Source organism: Phalacrocorax aristotelis, chromosome 1 (assembly GCF_949628215.1).
Source record: "Phalacrocorax aristotelis chromosome 1, bGulAri2.1, whole genome shotgun sequence".
NCBI classification, from domain to species: Eukaryota; Metazoa; Chordata; class Aves; order Suliformes; family Phalacrocoracidae; genus Phalacrocorax; species Phalacrocorax aristotelis.
Window position 1 is genome coordinate 167,756,305 of NC_134276.1, and position 17,195 is coordinate 167,773,499.

The 17,195-nt window shown below is 47.1% G+C and overlaps 1 protein-coding gene across 2 annotated transcripts in view; it reads left to right on the forward strand.

Annotated features, from left to right (window-relative positions):
* Nucleotides 1-17,195, forward strand: part of NTN4 (netrin 4) — a 50,859-nt gene that overhangs the window by 12,657 nt on the left and 21,007 nt on the right. For both annotated transcript variants that reach the window (XM_075080542.1, XM_075080550.1), the window contains exon 3: nucleotides 9,472-9,753. In XM_075080542.1, the coding sequence (XP_074936643.1) occupies nucleotides 9,472-9,753 (282 nt within the window). The remainder of the gene's footprint in view (nucleotides 1-9,471; nucleotides 9,754-17,195) is intronic.

Sequence of the window (17,195 nt, forward strand, 5' to 3'; positions counted from 1 at the left end):
TCCAGTTCTCTGTCTGGTTCTTTGGAGGTAGCTCCAGGTTTTCTTGGTCTTCCATATGCACAACAGGTATTGCCAGCAGGCCGAGGCTGAGAACATAAATCTTTGTGGGGATAGGGAAAGGAGGGGAATTGCTGGAGGGAACAGTATTTAAATACCATTTTTCTTGCTGATCAGTCAAAGGACCTCTTCATATCATCAGCTGAAATGTGCTGGTTCATTTTCCTGTGAGGGATAATGCAGCCTTGGAAACAGCAATGCTGAAGATGAGAAAAAAGCAATAATTATTTTCCTTGATAGTGCATAGCTAATTATATTCTCCATCTGCAGAGTTTTGTGAGGCAAGAAACTGAGTGTTTCTATTTGTTTGATGAGTGAAAGTAGTGATTAGGCAAAATAAAGTAATTGTGGAATAAACTATCTATTCTTGGAGAAGCACCGTTAACTGGAGGTGAGGAAATCAAAATGTTTTGGGGTGTTTTGAGCTGGAGAGAGATTTTTTCTGGAGAGAATATTACTTCTGTGATCGTCATCTGCATGAAGACAGGCATGACCTAGCAGTGTTTCATTTTCATCTAATGAAATTGTGCGGTGGGATGTTGAAAGGAAGCTGAGAAGATGGCTCTTGGGTGATTGATTATTGCCAGAGAAGTCTAGGATCCTGGAGAAATTCCAAGGCTCTTGCCTAGCTTTCTTCATGCCTTTCCCAGCCCCTCACCAGCCAGCTGCTGCGCATGAGTAGAACCTCATTCCATATGGGTTCTTACTTTTGAGAATGGTGGAAGAATGCCATGAGTTTCCCAAAAAATAAAAGTTGTCTTGGCATAAATTAACTTGCCAAGGCCCCCACAAGGGCCAGTCGTTTGAAGTAGTTGGATTTTCCTCCTGAAGTCTTTGTAAGATTGCCTAACTTTTGAATGGTGAGATAAGGGATTATTTGCCTTCTTTCATGTGCTGTCAAAGATTGCAGAAGGGCTGTAGGCATGGGCCAAAATACAGTGCCATTTCTCCAGCATCTCGAGGAGCTCAGGGGGTACCATTGATAGTAGACAGCGGGTTTCTGTCACCATTGCTTTGGGACATGGACAGAGCACTGTGGCCCAAAAGACAGGCCCCACTGCTCAGTTTGACCTTAGTGTCTCCAACAGCCACCTCTCCGCAGTGGTGAGGCAGGTTTCCCGATTTCTCTGTTTTATCTCACCCAGGTGATGCTGAAGTGTGCACTGTGAATATGCATGTGCCGGGAATGGTCAGACCTCTCAGTGAGAAAGACAGAGGCTCTTTTTCCCTCCAGTCCACTTCGTCTCACAGGCAGAAAAACAAAGTATATTAGAGGTGATGATACCTGCCCAGTTTAGGCTGATGAACTTCCCACACCATGTGAATTATTTACAGCATCTGCCAAAAAGTCTTTTTTTCAGCCTAGGGTCATTGCAGTGGACATAGCACAGAGATACACATGGGTTTCTTTCTTAAAAGCTCTTTTGCTTGGTGTGGTAATACATCAAATAAGTGTTTTATCAATGGAGGGTACCAGCACTGTGGCTTCTTCACAGGGGGAGGAGTTCACAAGGCTTGATTTTGTGAAGGAACAAGATTGTTTCATAAAACTTTTAGGAGCTGAACGCCTTTAAGATGTAGCTCCCAAATGTGGTTGAAGTTAGCCAGTGGTTTCAAAAGTTTTTAGGGTGGACTGACGGACAGACATGTAGATACACATGCAGTGCAATGGCATAAGGTCTGTTTCAGTACAGAACTAACCTAAAAGATATGGGAAGGCTTGACAAGCAAAACACTCCTCTGCAGGCACAGCTCTCCCCTCTGGGAAAAAAGCCAAGGAGAGAGCCTGGCAGAAGTTGACCACACTGGTGCAGAAAAATCCCTGGAAACTAACATACTGACTGGGATAGTAAGTGCTAGCATGGGGTTGAGCCCTCAATACTGAAACTGGAAGACAAGAAAAACCTATCTGCAGAGTACCTGTCTCTCTCAGAGGACGTATGTGGTCAGGGAATACGTTGGTTGTAGGCACTAGGTCTGGTGGTTTGACCATGCATCTGACAGACAGAGCACCTGAGCTGCTCCTGCACTGGCAGGCCTAAGGAAGCCCCGTTGAACCAGGCAGCTCCTGTGCCTGATGCTTCCCACTGTAAAAAGGGGTCCCCAATGATGCTGGGGCAGGTAGGACTGTATCTGCTCCCTGTAGATACCAAATAGGATTTATTGCTGTGGCATGAGTCTTGCCACTTGGCACGGCAAACCTTGAAAGTCAAGCCATCCTCACAGGTACAGTGACCGTCTCACCTCAGTCTTTCTTGCGTAGGATGTTGGGCTTAATTAAGCTTATTTAGTCTTTCCTGGGAAGGTGCAAGGGGATGAGTCTCAAGACACCCCTGCACCACCAAGAGGTGACCAAGCAGGGATGAGTGAAGGAGGTTTGGGGACATCCTCTTTGAACCAGGAGCACCTGGCTGGTGCTGAATTTCCGCAGCTAAATTTATATCTGATTCCCTCTGCAAGTGAAAAAAAAGAAAAGTCTAATCAGACTTTTGTGGTGATGATGCAGTTTCTTGGGTGGAAGTTGAAAGCAGGCACTGTGGCAGGTTGATGATACAGAAAGCCTCAGTGGGCACATACATGTTGCATCATTGTTATGATTTTTTAAATTACCCATTTCTACAAATCAGCTTTATTTGCCCCTGGAGCTTTCTGTAACGCTTACCAAGAGAAATTATTACTTTTAACTTTTACATCTATTGAGAAGGAAAACTTAATCAGCCCAATAAAATTTCCCAGCTAAGCTTCTCCAAACAAGACCAGCCAAGGCTGAAAGCAGCTGCTACTTTTGGGTAGTCCTTATGGGAGAGGGCCTGGGCTGTTTGATGGGCTGGGCTGGCTGTGGAGGGAGGCACGGGAGGATGGGGCACAGGCACACAGTGGCTGGGGATGGCAGAGGTGTACTGTGCCGTGGGTGCAGCATGGAGCATCTCAGCTTGAGCTGCAGTTGCATGCGGCTGCAAGTAGCAGTAGGGGGCTGTGGGGACAAGTAGATGAGAGGCAATGCTGGGCAAGCAGTTGGATACCCTGGGGCCAGGATGTGGAGGATGAGGGCTCTCCTTTGCCTTAGCCCCAGTGCCTGGCAGGCAGTGCCTAATCTCGGCCACTTGCTGGGCTTGAGGCAAATTTTTCAGGAGGCAAAGAGACGAGGTTCTGGACACGCTGGCTGAGCTCCACCAACACCTTTTCTGCCTACATTTTCGGAGTGTTGTCCAGGCAGTAATTGAACCAGATAGCTTCCAGTAATGTGGAGATTCAGCAGGGCCCCATAATACAGGCCAATTAGCCACATTTATTTAGTGCCTGCATACCAAGAGAAGCTGCAGACTCATAATGCAAACCTTAACTTTTCCATTAAGCATGTACCGAGACCTCACATGCCCTTTTGTATGGTGGTGCACACCCCTCATTGCTTTTGCCATCTCTCTATTTGGAGAAGACATAAAACCTTACATTCTTTTTGTTCTTATTATTTTCTCCTGTGCTCCTGTAAAATACATTGAAAGGAATAAAATCACCAGCAAAAATTAAATAAAGCAGTACTGAATTTATCAAATGCCCATGAGCCAAATCACTAATATGGATAAGTCATTATTATAGGGTGCTTATAGATGCATTCTCATGCATCCAGGTTGGATGACAGAGAGTAGAGTCCCTCAATCTCAATCTAGAGATCTTGTTGGGAAGAAAACACAGACCACTTTGTGCAGTGTTACCACCTTGGTTTTCATTTACAATCAACTAAAATGCAGTTATGTTTTTAATATTTATTGCTTTTATTTCTGCTGTATTCCCATTTGTTGGCTTTTTCCCATGTGTATATGCTTCTTGAGTCGCCTATCTTTTTATCCCCTCTGTCTATAATTTACTGGTGGTGTCATTTTGTGAACCATCTCCTGATGTCTCCCAGGCTTGGGGGCAGAAACGCTGGCTGAGGCTGGTCTCCCAGTTGGAGGTTGGAGCGTTGTGCCTCTAGCTGGGTGCTGGGACCTGAGGAAGGGGCACACACGGGGACTGTGGGTCCCTGCCCATGGCCTCTGCGGCTGTGCCTAATTCTGAAGGCCTGTGAGGAAGAAGCTTCTTGTGGATCACCTGTGTCTCTTCAGTGTCATGGGCATTTGCAACACAAAGGCCCCATTTTATTGCTGTGGACACTTGTATCTTGACAAAGGTCCGGGTCCCTGCAGCTGTGGTGGGTGGAGGCTCCAGTGATCCGAGATGCACCCGTGACTCATCGAGAAGGCTTTGCTGGCAGCAAATCTTTCACTGGTTTTGTTGACTTCCTCAGGCAACTTTGACTTCAGAGCCTATTTTGTTGCTCTCAGCATCATTCTTTAGCATTTTCCTTCCCACTGTGGATATATATAAAGCTGTCCTTTCATTGCCTCTCGAGTGTAAACATACTAGGGTACTTCTTGCAAAGGGACTTTTATGATTTTATAAATTGAGATCATTGTGGTGCAAACGGTTACTTGAGTGCACCATGTTCATGGCTGCTGTTTTATTTATATATATAGCTACATTATTGCATCTGCGGAATGACAAGTAGCTAAGGCTTCTTGCACCACTAAGACAAAATTAAGTGAAGTAATCAACAGAGGAAGAGTTGCTCATGACAGCCCATAAGGAAATTGAAATACTGTGGAAATTTATTAAAGGGTGTCTGTGTAATGGTGCGCCCAAGCTGCAGCCAGCTGGAGCAGTCCAGCTGAAAAGCAGAATATTTTTACTCTATGACATACACAAGGCACTGTGGGACAGCTTCTCTGCTCCCACTCCCCTGGTGGAGTGGGCTCCCTCCTGCCACCACTGGGCATCGCACCGGGAGGGCCAGGTGGACCCAACCCTCTCAAGGCATAGCAGTGGCATTCCTCACTCAGGGACTGCAGTCTACAATTCCTATTTGGCTGTGTGGAGACCTCTCCCCCACCAAAAAATCCTCATGCAAGTTTTAAATCACTTCGCTATTGATGTTGTTTCATGCAGATGTAGCATTTATAGGACATGGGATCCGACAGCATAATTCCACATGACATGGAAGTAGCATTACCCCAAATACTGATATTTTGTTTTAAAGACAGAGGTTCTTTTTATTTGCCTCCTGGCTTGTGACATTTACTCCTCAGATATGAGATATTGCTAGATACTTAGTTTTAAATGGAAGCTGAGATAAAGATTCAGTTCCTGGGATTATGTTCAAGAAGAATCCCAAGCACCCTAAGATTTATAGTGAGCTAGCAACACTGGGAATGAAAATATCTTTCTGATAGGATATGTTATGGCATGTCTAGCATAGAGTTCCGTGGGTTTTCAATTTATTACTTCCTACTTGTTCTACAAAATAGAAAATTTGGATTAGTGCATGCACTATAGAGCTGCTGATTCAAAGATCCAGGCCTCCCACCCTTTGCTATCATATGCAGTGCTGACTACTGGGAGAAGTCACACTGCCTACCCAACATTGTAATGCTGGGCTTTGACATATTGTCAGTAAGACCCCGCATGCGGAGAGACTTCAGTGGGAAAGCCAGAGGTCTGGTTACTGTGGAGTGCTTTCTGGTGAGACTCGTTGCAGGCAAATGGCCAGATTTTGTTGCCATTGCTCCTCTCCAAAGGGGGTAGGTGCATTCCCCTGTGCATGATGGAGCTTTCTCCTGGCAGAGGCCTTGCTCTGTGAAAACAGGAATGGCATCATTTATCAAAAAGGTTGTTCTTCTGTACCTCACTGACCTGTTTATCCCCCTTATGTAATTGCAACAGAGCTGTCTTTGGCAGGACCTTCGGCCTTGACTTCCTTCAATGCTTTTGAGATGGGAAGAGTAATGGACTTGATGGCTTTGCAGGCAGTAACTTCTCTGGGGGGACAGTAGGGAACTGCTGTCCCCCTGTCACGTCTGGCAGAGGGGTGCCCCAACAGCTAAAAAGCTGTCATGACACGTGCCAGGTCCACGACTGCAGTGGCAGAGATGCTGGGGAGAGTTTCTGTCCCTGTGGTTTGAGCCAGGCGTGCATGTTTTCTCTGTGTTGTTAGCAAGATAAACCCAAAGGGCTGCAGGGAGCTGTTGGGAAGAGAAAACGTCAGCTGTGGATTGGGCACATCACTGCGAGTGTCTCAGGGCGGCTGGGGAGTGCTGGCCCAACAGAGTCGGTCAGAGGAAGTCCGGCCCAGTGGCAACAGGGAGATGATAGGCTTGCAAAACCCCATTGTCAGATACACATGCATGTTGGCAGCATGTTCTTCTCAAATCCTGCGTACGTGCTTCCCCTGCACCATTAAAACTAAACAATATTTTGGCTGAGGGGGACTCTGACTGCACTGGCCAAGGATTACGGCAGAACTGGAGGTGTGAAAACCCAGCCAGGTTTGCTGTGCAAACCATGGTTCGTTCACAGATGTGACGCTGCAGACCAGGGCTGGTCCTATCAGTGGGGCAATTGCAGAGAAAGGTTCAAGAGAGGTAAACGCAGGAAGGCTGTTACCGGCCCGTGTGTGTACGTGGGGCTGATGTGCTGGGCAGCACAGGGGTGCAGACCCATAACAGTTGTATGAGGGCGGTGTGGCCCCAGCGACAGGCTGACTCCCAAGATAGGCTGGGATAAATCAGCGAGGTTAACAACTGGACAGGGAGATCTTGCTGGGAAACGCATCCTTGACCTTATGCAGCCTCTGGGGACTACAGCTCAATTGGCCGGGGCAGAGCGGAGAACTGCTATTTGTATGGCGTCCTACATGTTATAATGACTGGTTTGTATTTTATTAAAACAGAGCTACTAGCATCTGGGACAGAGGGATGAGGGAGTTTACTGTGTTGGCAGCACTGAGACCAGGCTCACCCTGTTACATTGCAGTGCTGCAGGGTGCAGCAAGGCTCTGAAGCTGGTGCCGGGGCTGCTGGGCACAGCCAGAGCAATACGGGGCAGCCAGGGGGAGCGGCTGAGAGCCTGCAGCCCCTGGGAATTACAGATAGGGTTCATGTTTAGCATCACTGTTTTCAAGTAGCCATAAAAAGAAATGTTTGTAACATTTTAGGGCCTGAGCAGGAATACTGGCCCCATTGAAATCAGCAGCATAACTCCTCCTGAATTCCACACAGGCAAGACGTAACTCTTTCAGCACAAAGCCACTCAGGGTTATTGATTTCCTGGCTGCATTGTCTTTAGTAGAGCTACAAGCATCAGTCACGTGCATTAAACAGGGGCAGATAAACAAGAAAAACTGAAGATTATGAGAAGAAAGTCTGCAGCTGGTTCTAGCACAGATTTTTCCCTTTTATGTATTTCCTTCGTTGCTTTCATCTGACTCAGGACCAACAAAGATTTCTCTGAGATGCAATTTATGTAATCACAAGGAACCCGAACTGCTAGTTTTTACTGAAAATTCTCGGTGCAGCATTTTCTATCATCTCTACCAAAAGGAAATCAATGTCACCAGTTTGGATGTTTCCCAAGGAATTTTCTTTCCATATCTGAAAGCGTCTTGTGTTCACAAAGCCATTAATAAGTAAATGTGATCAGAATGACATTGATTTAAATTTGGGTAAATAACAAGACTTGGGGAGAGGTGCAGGGCCTGAGAGTTGGGTTCACTTGGGTTTCTGTTCATATCTGTTTGATATTTTTTCTTAGGAAAGCAGAAAAAACTCAGTATGTCCCTGAAAGAGAGGAAAAAAAAGCCCTTTTGAAATACGTTACTATTTATTAATATCCCTTATCAGACTCAACACTTCCACACGAGGGGCGTACCGTTTACCAGCCTTGCCCTCTGACCACCTCTCCCGGTTAACCTTCTCCCTTATCAACGTCTTTCCGGCAGAAGATGCTGGAATACCTTTGGGAGGGAGCATCTGCAGGATGGCAGCACAGGGCTGCAGCTGTGACGTGCTTGCCAGCGCACGGTGTCTGGCACCAGCACGCCCAAGCCCCGCTGTCACTGGCACGCTGGTGGTGACCATGCTTACCAAGCCAATGGGATGTGCAAAAGCACACTGCTGCCATTCAGCTCTAGAATGAGCTCTAAATCTCCTTCCAGGCCAGGACAAAGTTTGCTGTGGCTGGATCCTGGCAGCTCTGGAGAAAATCCAGGTCCCGGCCAGGAGCGGTGCCAGCAGTGGTGGGGCTGGCAGAGGCAGCAGTCAGCAGGCAAAGCCCGCAGGCTGGCGAGCTGGCAGCACCGGCATCATTATTTCAAGCATACATGAATCCTGGTGAAACAAAAGGGAAGCCTTCATCAGCTGAAGCGTATTAGCTGCATCCTTTGGTAGGACTGTATTTAGGGAGAGGAAGCTGTGATCCCTGTAAGCGGTGCCAGCAGGCTTGCCCACTGCCTGTCTCCAGGCGCCCTGCAGCACCTCCTGGCAAGAAACTATGGTCACCCTTCACTGCTGCACACCTTCTTGTTGTCCAAAGGAGGCTGGCTGCTGTTTCACGTGGCATGGGTGGTATCAGCAGGGCAGCGGGGCAGTTGAGGTGGTTTTAAACGGCTGCTGGGAGCAGTGCATCAAGCTGTTAGGCTGCGTCACACCCTCAAATGCTTGACGAGCGACTGATGGAACTGACATTTACAAATATTGTAGTTCACCAAGCCTTCGGCAGCTACTCAGTGAAGAGCTATTTAACTCTTTAGAAAGTGTCACTATAAGTTAATGTACCAGTAACTAATACATGTGTTGTAAATGTGTCGTTTTATGCCAATAGCAGCTATGTGAGATATACGCTATATGGCACCTTGACCAACAAGTTTAAAATAAACCTCTTCAAGAAGATGAGTTAGTGCTAATTTTTTTAATCTAGTGCTCTCAATTTTCAGCTTGCGACAATATTTACCTATTCAATCAGACCCAAGTTAAAACAATGACTGACTGATAAGTATTTGTTTAAACTTCAGAAGCCCCCCACTTTTTTTTCTTTCTTATCTTGGTTTTCTCGACTATCAGCTTGCTGTTACTAATTGCCACACCTAATCACTTTTCCACTAGGAAGCAGCCTGGGACTCATAAGAGCCAAATATTTGGAAATCTGAGCTTTATTTGTTAAAAAAACTGCCAATTCTGGGGGAGGGAAGGTTAATGAAGAGTCCCCCACCTAGCATCATATGCAGGACTGCCAGTCCCTGCGCTGGGCCATGCCGTGCACCATCGGCACTGACCTCTCCTTTAAGTTAATGATGAAATGTCACTTGACACCCATAGGGTCTGGACATCATGTGGAAAGGGACATAGTGGGTCACAGGGGGTCACTTTGTGCACACCGGGGTGGAGGTGGATTTGCTGCTTCCGCCGCTTGCGAAGGGGGAAGAGCATCACAAAAGCCTGGTGCATGCTCCCAGGGGATGTTCCCGCTGCCATCCCACACCCCAGCCCACCACAGGGCTGGCTGACATCCTCCTTTCTGCTTCCCATGCTATGTTTCTCTGCCCAGGTGATATACCGAGCCCTGTCACCGCCTTATGCCACAGAGGACCCGTACAGCGCGGAAGCTCAGGCGCAGCTGAAGATCACCAATCTGCGGGTGCAGCTGCTGGAGCGGCAGGGCTGCCCCTGCCTCCCGGCAGGGCCGGCTCCCTGGCAGCCCCCAGCACCCCTGCACTACGCCATCTATGACTTCATCGTGAAGGGCAGCTGCTTCTGCAACGGCCACGCTGACCACTGCGTCCCCGTCACCGGATTCAAGCCCATCAAGGCAGCCGGTGTTTTCCATGTGGTATGTACACACACTCAGCAATGTCTGCACTGCAGGAGAGCAGAGTTTTAAAAATAGTAGGGAATGGTGTAGAGTGTGGTATAGGTCCAAGTATATGGTATTTGATGTGTGATGCCCTGAATTCCAAGCACAGTGAGCAAAAGCGGTGTTTACAGGGGAGGTGGTCTGAGGCTGAGGTGCTGGGTCCACCAGGTCACTCATCACTCACTCATCAGGTCATTCAAGGGTTCTCCACAGTAATTTAAGTTTATTTATTTCAGGTTGATCCTTCAAATAAATTAAAGTTCCTGACTCCCTTCTTCCCCCAAATGCTAACTCTCAATAACAGAATATCTAAAAGATAATAAACACAGGTCATCTTGATGACAGAGAAGCAGGAGAGCTTCCCTGAATGTCCTAGGGATCTTCTGATTGCCATTGCTTCTGGAGGATCCTCAAATACTGGGTTGGCTCCTGAAATGAGAGGCAGAAGAGCTGGGGTTTCCCCTCTCACTCCCAGGCTTTCCATTGCACTTTGCAATACCCTTCTCTGGATAAAAACCCTGTGCTCCAGTTTTGAGGGGACTCCCATCACAAGAGGTCTGAGCTCAAATCCCTTGGGACTGACCAAGGCCTAAACCCCAGTCCTCCCACATCACAGGGAAGCAAGAGCCACTAACTCATTGGCAAGGTGATGGGCACAGCAGCAGCCAATGTGTTGGATGCCTGAGGCATGGCACGCCTGCACCGTGCCAGCCCTGGGACACCCTGGGCTCGCTGCCCCCAACCCATCTTGTCCTTTCTGCCTGTCTTGGCTGGCTCTGAAAGTCCTGGCTTTGCTGGCGGAGCAGCAGTAGGGAAATCCAGGGCAGTCAAGCATATTGGCTGAATAACGTTAGAAAGGAAAAGATCATTAAAAAATCATCAGGCAGTTACTCGAGGTAAGGAGGTCTGGCATCTGTCCAGCTCTTCAGGGAACTCTCATTTCACCTAAATTATGGTCTCAGACGTGAAGCAGACAGCATGTTTTCCTTCTAATAGAGCTAGTCTTGCAACATCCTAAAATACACCAATTTGAAAGCGTACAGCTTTATGATTGATAAGGCTGTTTCAAGTAGCACTGCTCTGCTTTCCACAGATGTTCCCTGAGAGAAAGTCTTTGAAAGGAGCTGTCTGCTCAGGATTATTTTGGTGGGATACAATTGCACAGGAGCGTGTCCCGGAGCACCATTGAGAGTTGTAGCAGAGCCTGCAGCCAAATACGTTTCCGGTACAGCTATAGCCTATGGGAACTGTAGCACGCAGGTAACAGGTGGTGCTGTGGGAAGGAATCAGGTGCCAAAATTGCACTGAAAACCAAAGCAAGAAATAGAAACAAGCCCCTGCACTGGCCCCCAGGGGACTGGAAATTCAACTCCTATTATAAATATGTATGTGGCAGGAGTCCCAAAGGTGACGTTTCTGCAGTGAGGCTGATTCATTTTACGGTGCCTTACAGCTTATTCCACATGTCCCAGAAGCGATGTGCCAGTGTGGGGGTGACATAGCCCCGTGGTTTGTAAGGAGGGTCAGGGAGTGGTAAGATGTTTCCTCTCCCAATACCACCTTTTCCATCATAGGACTGGGGCAGCTCAGGCTGAGCCCAGTCTGTGCCAGGCCTCTGCCTGGCACAATTCCCAAAGGCTGCTGCAATTTGGGGGGTCCAGTGTCACCCAACTTGTGCATACCAGACAGGGGGTTGCCAGTGCATTGCTTCAGGAGGGGAAGAGGATTTTTTCCAAGATGATAGCAAGACACGTGTGTGAATTAACAGAAAAGGGATGAAATATTGTGGGGTCTGTGGCTGCTTAGCTGGGAGAGGTAAGAAAAACTTCTGAAAAGAAAGTAGGATTTCAGAGAGGGAGCATTTTTGTATGTTTCACCTGAAAAAGTCACAGGAAAGATAATTCTGAAGAATTACGGTCAGTCATTCAAGTGTGAGATGGGGACTTCAATCTTGTCTTTATGTAACAGTATCTACATGGGGTTTTAGCAGAACCTTCTCTGTAAAACCGAGGACATGAAAGCTGGGAAGCACATTACCATTTCACAATATGATTATAAAATCTGACTCTGTTTTTATATTTGTTTAGACCAGATCACTCCTGAGGAATATCCCCTAAGTTAGAGCATTAGCATCAAAATTTAAGCAAGTTTAAGATCCCCTAAAAAAACCCCAAACTTTTAAAAAAAATTATACACAAGTTTTCTTAACCCCTACTTGGTCTTAGCCCACAGGCAAAATACTAACTGCGGGCTTACATTCAGTCCCTGCTGGGCCAGTGGAAGAACTGGATGTGATATATTTGTTTTTCTCTTGGGCTGCTCTGGGCAGTAAGCCGGGGTGTCCTGGCAGCACCGGGCATAGCTGCCAGGTCTCAGACAGATCTCGCAAAGTGACCAGAAGCATTTCAGCCGTCAGTCAGAGAGGATCTGACAAAGCCACGTGGGGATGCATGGGTGCTGTCCAGGCAGGTTTGGTGCGGGGGCCAGGATGCTCCACTCAGCTTAGGACATTGGCCCAGCTCACTGCCACGGGATTCCTACCATGGGATGCATTTTTTTCTTGACAGCTGGGCCCTTCTGTGCTGGGAGTGGCTGAAGGAAGGCTAGAAGTCCAACTTGGCCATGAGATAGTACTGACACGGGACTCCTCGGGGCATGGGAGTGAGATGCAAACAGGGTGGCTTTTGGACAGTGAGGGCTCCTTCTACCCCAGCAGAAGCAGCTCTAGCTTCATTCACTGGGGTGGGATAACCTCTGAGTCAGGTTAGAGCAAAAGTGGACTTTACAGAGTCCAAACATTCACTGTAAGAAAAAAATTATTTCACAGTAGCCCCAACAGCAAAGAGCAATAGCCAAGACCTGGTAAGAGAAGAGATTTGTTCTGTGCTTTCACTGCTGTTCAGCTGCAAAATTCTCCGTGATGCTCCTCACCGCGGAGGTCACCATGTGGGTACCACAGAGCAAAGCTTACAGGTCATTTCCCTCACCCAGCCTTTCTCCTAAAGGAGAGAGGAATTTATATAGGGAAGCACTAGGTTCTTTTTAGCATCAGAAATGCCATGTCAACCTGTGGGGGAATTCTGAGTATACAGGTGGGTCTCCTGCTCCAGGGGAGTGTACTTCTCCATGAGCTGCAGGGGCAGCCTACGGAGAGCACCTGGCTGCCTTCCAGCAGCAGCAAGGGCTGCTTCTCGTAAGTACTATAATCCTGACTGTTACTTGTTATACATTTGCATACAACAGACAGCTGTCAGGGTGATACAGATACACTTTCTTCTCTTCCCCACTCCTCCCAAATTTATGCAAAGCGTCACTACCCAAACCTCATCAACAGCAGCCCAATGCACGCCCAGGAAAAAATGTGCATGGACAAACGCACCTCATACCATCTATGCAAAGCAGTTGGATCAGTTTGTGAGCTGCATTACATGGCAAAACACCCATGCGAATAGAGAGATGGATTCACAGACACAGAAGATCCCTCCTGACCTTCAGTGGCTGTGAGAAGACTTTTTTTGGCTGATCTGTGGCACAGGAGCTTCTCACCACTTGCCAGTACCTCTGTGCATGGAGCCATTGCAGTGCATGCTTGGCCCCTTACCAGCTAAAGCATTCCCATGGCCTGCTTGCAACTGTGGCAAGGGTCGTGAAAGAGGAGACAAGCCTGGTTATAAGTAGGATCTTGCAATATAGGACTCTGAAGTGGGGAAAGCAAACCCAGAGATACCTCACCTGGCCTGTGCAGTTCTGTCTCAAGGTGAGGGCAGGAGTTCATCTATCTCAGAGACTCCTTGACCCTCCCTGACTGCAGAATCCTGCAACAGCTAAGTGGTTTTCACAGTTGGCCTGAGTTATCAGCCTTAGAGGGCTGTGTCCTTGCTGGGGCTTCCTGCTTGTACCTCTATGAGATGAGATCCTATTATCAACTGACAACTTCATTATCTCATTGATAATCCAACATTTTGAAATATCTAATGTTTCCCGCTCTGTCCTTCCTTTCCTCTCCTGCACTCCCACTAGTGCAGCCCTAGTTACACATCTTTCACCTGCACTGAACTGAGTGAAAGCAGATGAAGCGGTCTGGTTTTGTTCATCCTCTTGTTCTCTTTTTCCCTCAATGACAGCTTTAATAACATGATACAGCAGCTGTCTTTGCTCTGAAGAAAGGAAGTGGGAAACTAAAACTTAGGGATGCAGAAGAAGACATGTGCCCAAAGCAGTTTGTCATAGTGCTGCTGCCATACCGAAATGGTACTGCTGCAATTATGCTTATATGCTTCTTTAGTAGTCCAAGGTGCTGCATCAGTGTGTCAAGGACTTTTCCAGGAACTGGGCTTTATTTTCTAGGCTGAACAGACAAACCAGTTCAGAAACCTGATCAGTGAATGCATCTGAACTTGATTTCTGGCAGCTGCCTGACAATTAGGCACCAAACCCCACATATACCTCACCTAATTTTAGGCATGTGTCTGATGTACCCAAGTTAGCCAGCTGATCTCCCCAGGCTCCTTCCACAGTTATGAAGGGGTGGAGGGATACAATATGGTTGGGATCCTGGGTAGACTGAGTTACCGTGCTAATGCACTTCTATATAGTCGGGCAGCATGAATATTCCTCCCCCTTCCCACATGGCCAACCCAGTGGCTGTTATAAATTGTTATCACGCTACTGACATCAAAAGATGCTGAAGGTCTTCTTCAGCAGCACTGACAGAAGCCCATTGTACACAGAATTTAAAAAAAACTACCAGACAGCCCCCACACCCTGGACAACAAGCTTTGTATTCTTTCACAAGAACGAGATAGGATATGAGAATTTTCTCATGCATAAATTTGGTTGTCTGGTGCTTTGGGAAAGAATACCTCCCCGTGTGCTGACAGCAGCCAGTAAGCAGCGGTTCTAAAATTGGCACAGTGGCTCAAGCACAACACAGTTTAAAAAGCTATCGTTAAAGGCTCGATGTGAATGCTGTGATTTTCCTTTAGACTGATATCAAGCCCATTTTCCATGAAAATAATAAAAAAAAAGAAAATACAATTTTAGCAGTTCCAAGAAATAAACTCTATTAAAAGCAGTTGCCCCTCCCAGCTATTCAGCCTATTTAGACCATCAGGTCTTTACAACATTGATTTTCTTTTAGTGTGTGTTTGTGTTGGACTCTATATAGTGGGTAGTTCTTGCAATATAAATCAATTCATAACAGGTGACTGAAAGCATTTTTCTCTCGACACAGCATTTCTTTGTCACTGCCCAACATTTCGGAACATGATAAGTAGGGGCGAAAGTATTTTATAAAATTTGACTAAAGAAAAAAACCCATGTATTTGCAATCTGAAAGGAAGTGCTGGAAGGTTATAATTCAGCAACAAAAGACTCTGGAAGGAAGCATGCCCTAGCAACTGTCTTTTTATAGAGAAATCAGTCGCTCGTTTATCTTACAGCAGTCAACTTTTGTAACACTGTTTGCATTGTGCCCTCTAATGACTGACGTTGCGACGGGGCTGTCGAGCTAAGAAGGGAAACAGTGTGAAAGTGAACTGGGATGTAAAGACCCCATGACAAAATGAAAAATGGCATGAGAAGGCTTTTGCTGCTTAAATGAGTCAAGAGCCGTGTGAATGCTTAAAGCAGTGAGACGTACTGGGAATTGTGTTTGTGTACTTAGCAATGCTCCAGAATGACCCAAGTGAGTACGCCTTACAGTTAAATGTAAATTGAGATGAATAAAAAGGGAGGAAAAAATGTCTCTTTCCCTTGTCGGTGTGTAGGGGTCACATTCTGCCTTCAGAAAGGTGCTGAGGTGGCAGAGAAATCCCCGAGGCTGGGTACATCATTTCGCTGCTCTACTTTGGGTTCCAGCAGAGCTGCCAGGCTGGTTTCTCAGCCACGGCTCCCAGATGCTTCCCAGCACAACAGGGAATTTACAGGGCATCACAATCTTGCATCTGGCCCTCCTATGGCTCTTATGTGCATTAATTTCACCTGGTGTAGACAGTCTGTTGGCTGTTTTTCACCTGCCGCCACTTCTCCTTTCCTTCTGTTACCGCTCCTTCTTGTCCTTCTGTCCTCTTATTTTCAGCTGTCACAGTATTTCTTTATAACTAAAAAAAAATAACTGTCTGCCTGTGGGCTGCAAGAAAGGGCTTGCTAATATTCACCTTCTTTTGTTGTTTCCGACACATGAAAATCTTTTCTGCCATGTTGGAATTATGTAGAAGAAAAAAGAGATTTTCTTGAATGGGATAAAGTTAGGATGGAGAGATGTTTGAAGCAGAACTGTTTTGGGGGGTAATCATTAGAATGCTATTGAAAAATAATTAATACATGAACCTGAGGCAAGTTTTTTGAAGCACTTAGGTCCGACTTTCATTAAATTTCTGGAAAAAAGGAATAGGGAATAAAAGGTATTAACTAAACAGTTGCACTGAGAAACAACTTATAAAAAAGCCCGTTTCCCTTGCCTCGCTCTGTTGAGATGGGCCATTTAGCTGTTTAGCTTGTTCATTAACAGGTCTGCACCCTTCTCTGGCTGAGAGGGGTCAAGGCCACCTTGGGATGAGGGGGCACCTCACAAAGGCAGGGTTTTCTCGGAGTCCAGCCTGTTTGAGTAGTGGCACAGTAAAGGCTCGGCACCACAGGAGTCGGGAACGCAGCTGTCTTTTCCAAAGCTTGCTCCCAAAGACCAGAGCCTGAGCAGCTGCATCTGATGCAGAAGCAGGACCAACCAGGCCGTCACATCCTGTGCCCCTATGGGCACCCAGACACGATTCCCGCCAAGATTATGAGTCCCTTGCCCCATGGCAAACAAAGAGCATGGTTTTGCAAAGAGCACATGGTAGGCTAGGCCACTGAATGTCCATCCCCGCCCACGCTGAGCTGAGCAGCTCCTGCAGAGGGGGTGCAGGATCCGCAGCTGGATGTGGACTTGGAAGGGAGCGTCTGATGAAGATACTAACGCAAGTGGTTGTGATAACCCCTGGAGGAAAGGAGAATGCAAAGCAGCACCCTTGCAATAAAGACTGGGAATGCATGGCTCCTCCCGACCCAAGCTGTGGCAGCACCCACTGGGTGCTCAGCACTGGCCCCAGGAGCAGTTTTCCAGCCCTGCCGAGTCGGCTGGGGAGCCCGCAACTACAGGCCTCTGTGCTGGCCTTGCACTTGCCATCATGCAGAAGTCAGGATCACACTATTCAGTTATTGTTTAATCTTTTCAGCCAGACCACTCGTTTCTTTCCCTCCTGGATGCATTGTACATTTACAAGCAATCAATACAAGGAGCATTATGCCCCTCTCTACCTCAGGGGCTCTGTAAACAACAACTGGCTTGATTTGCTTGATTCAATATTGTTTTTTGAGTTTTACAAAACTCTTCCTTTAGAGGTCACATACAGATTAAGAAGTTTGGCCAACAGCTATTC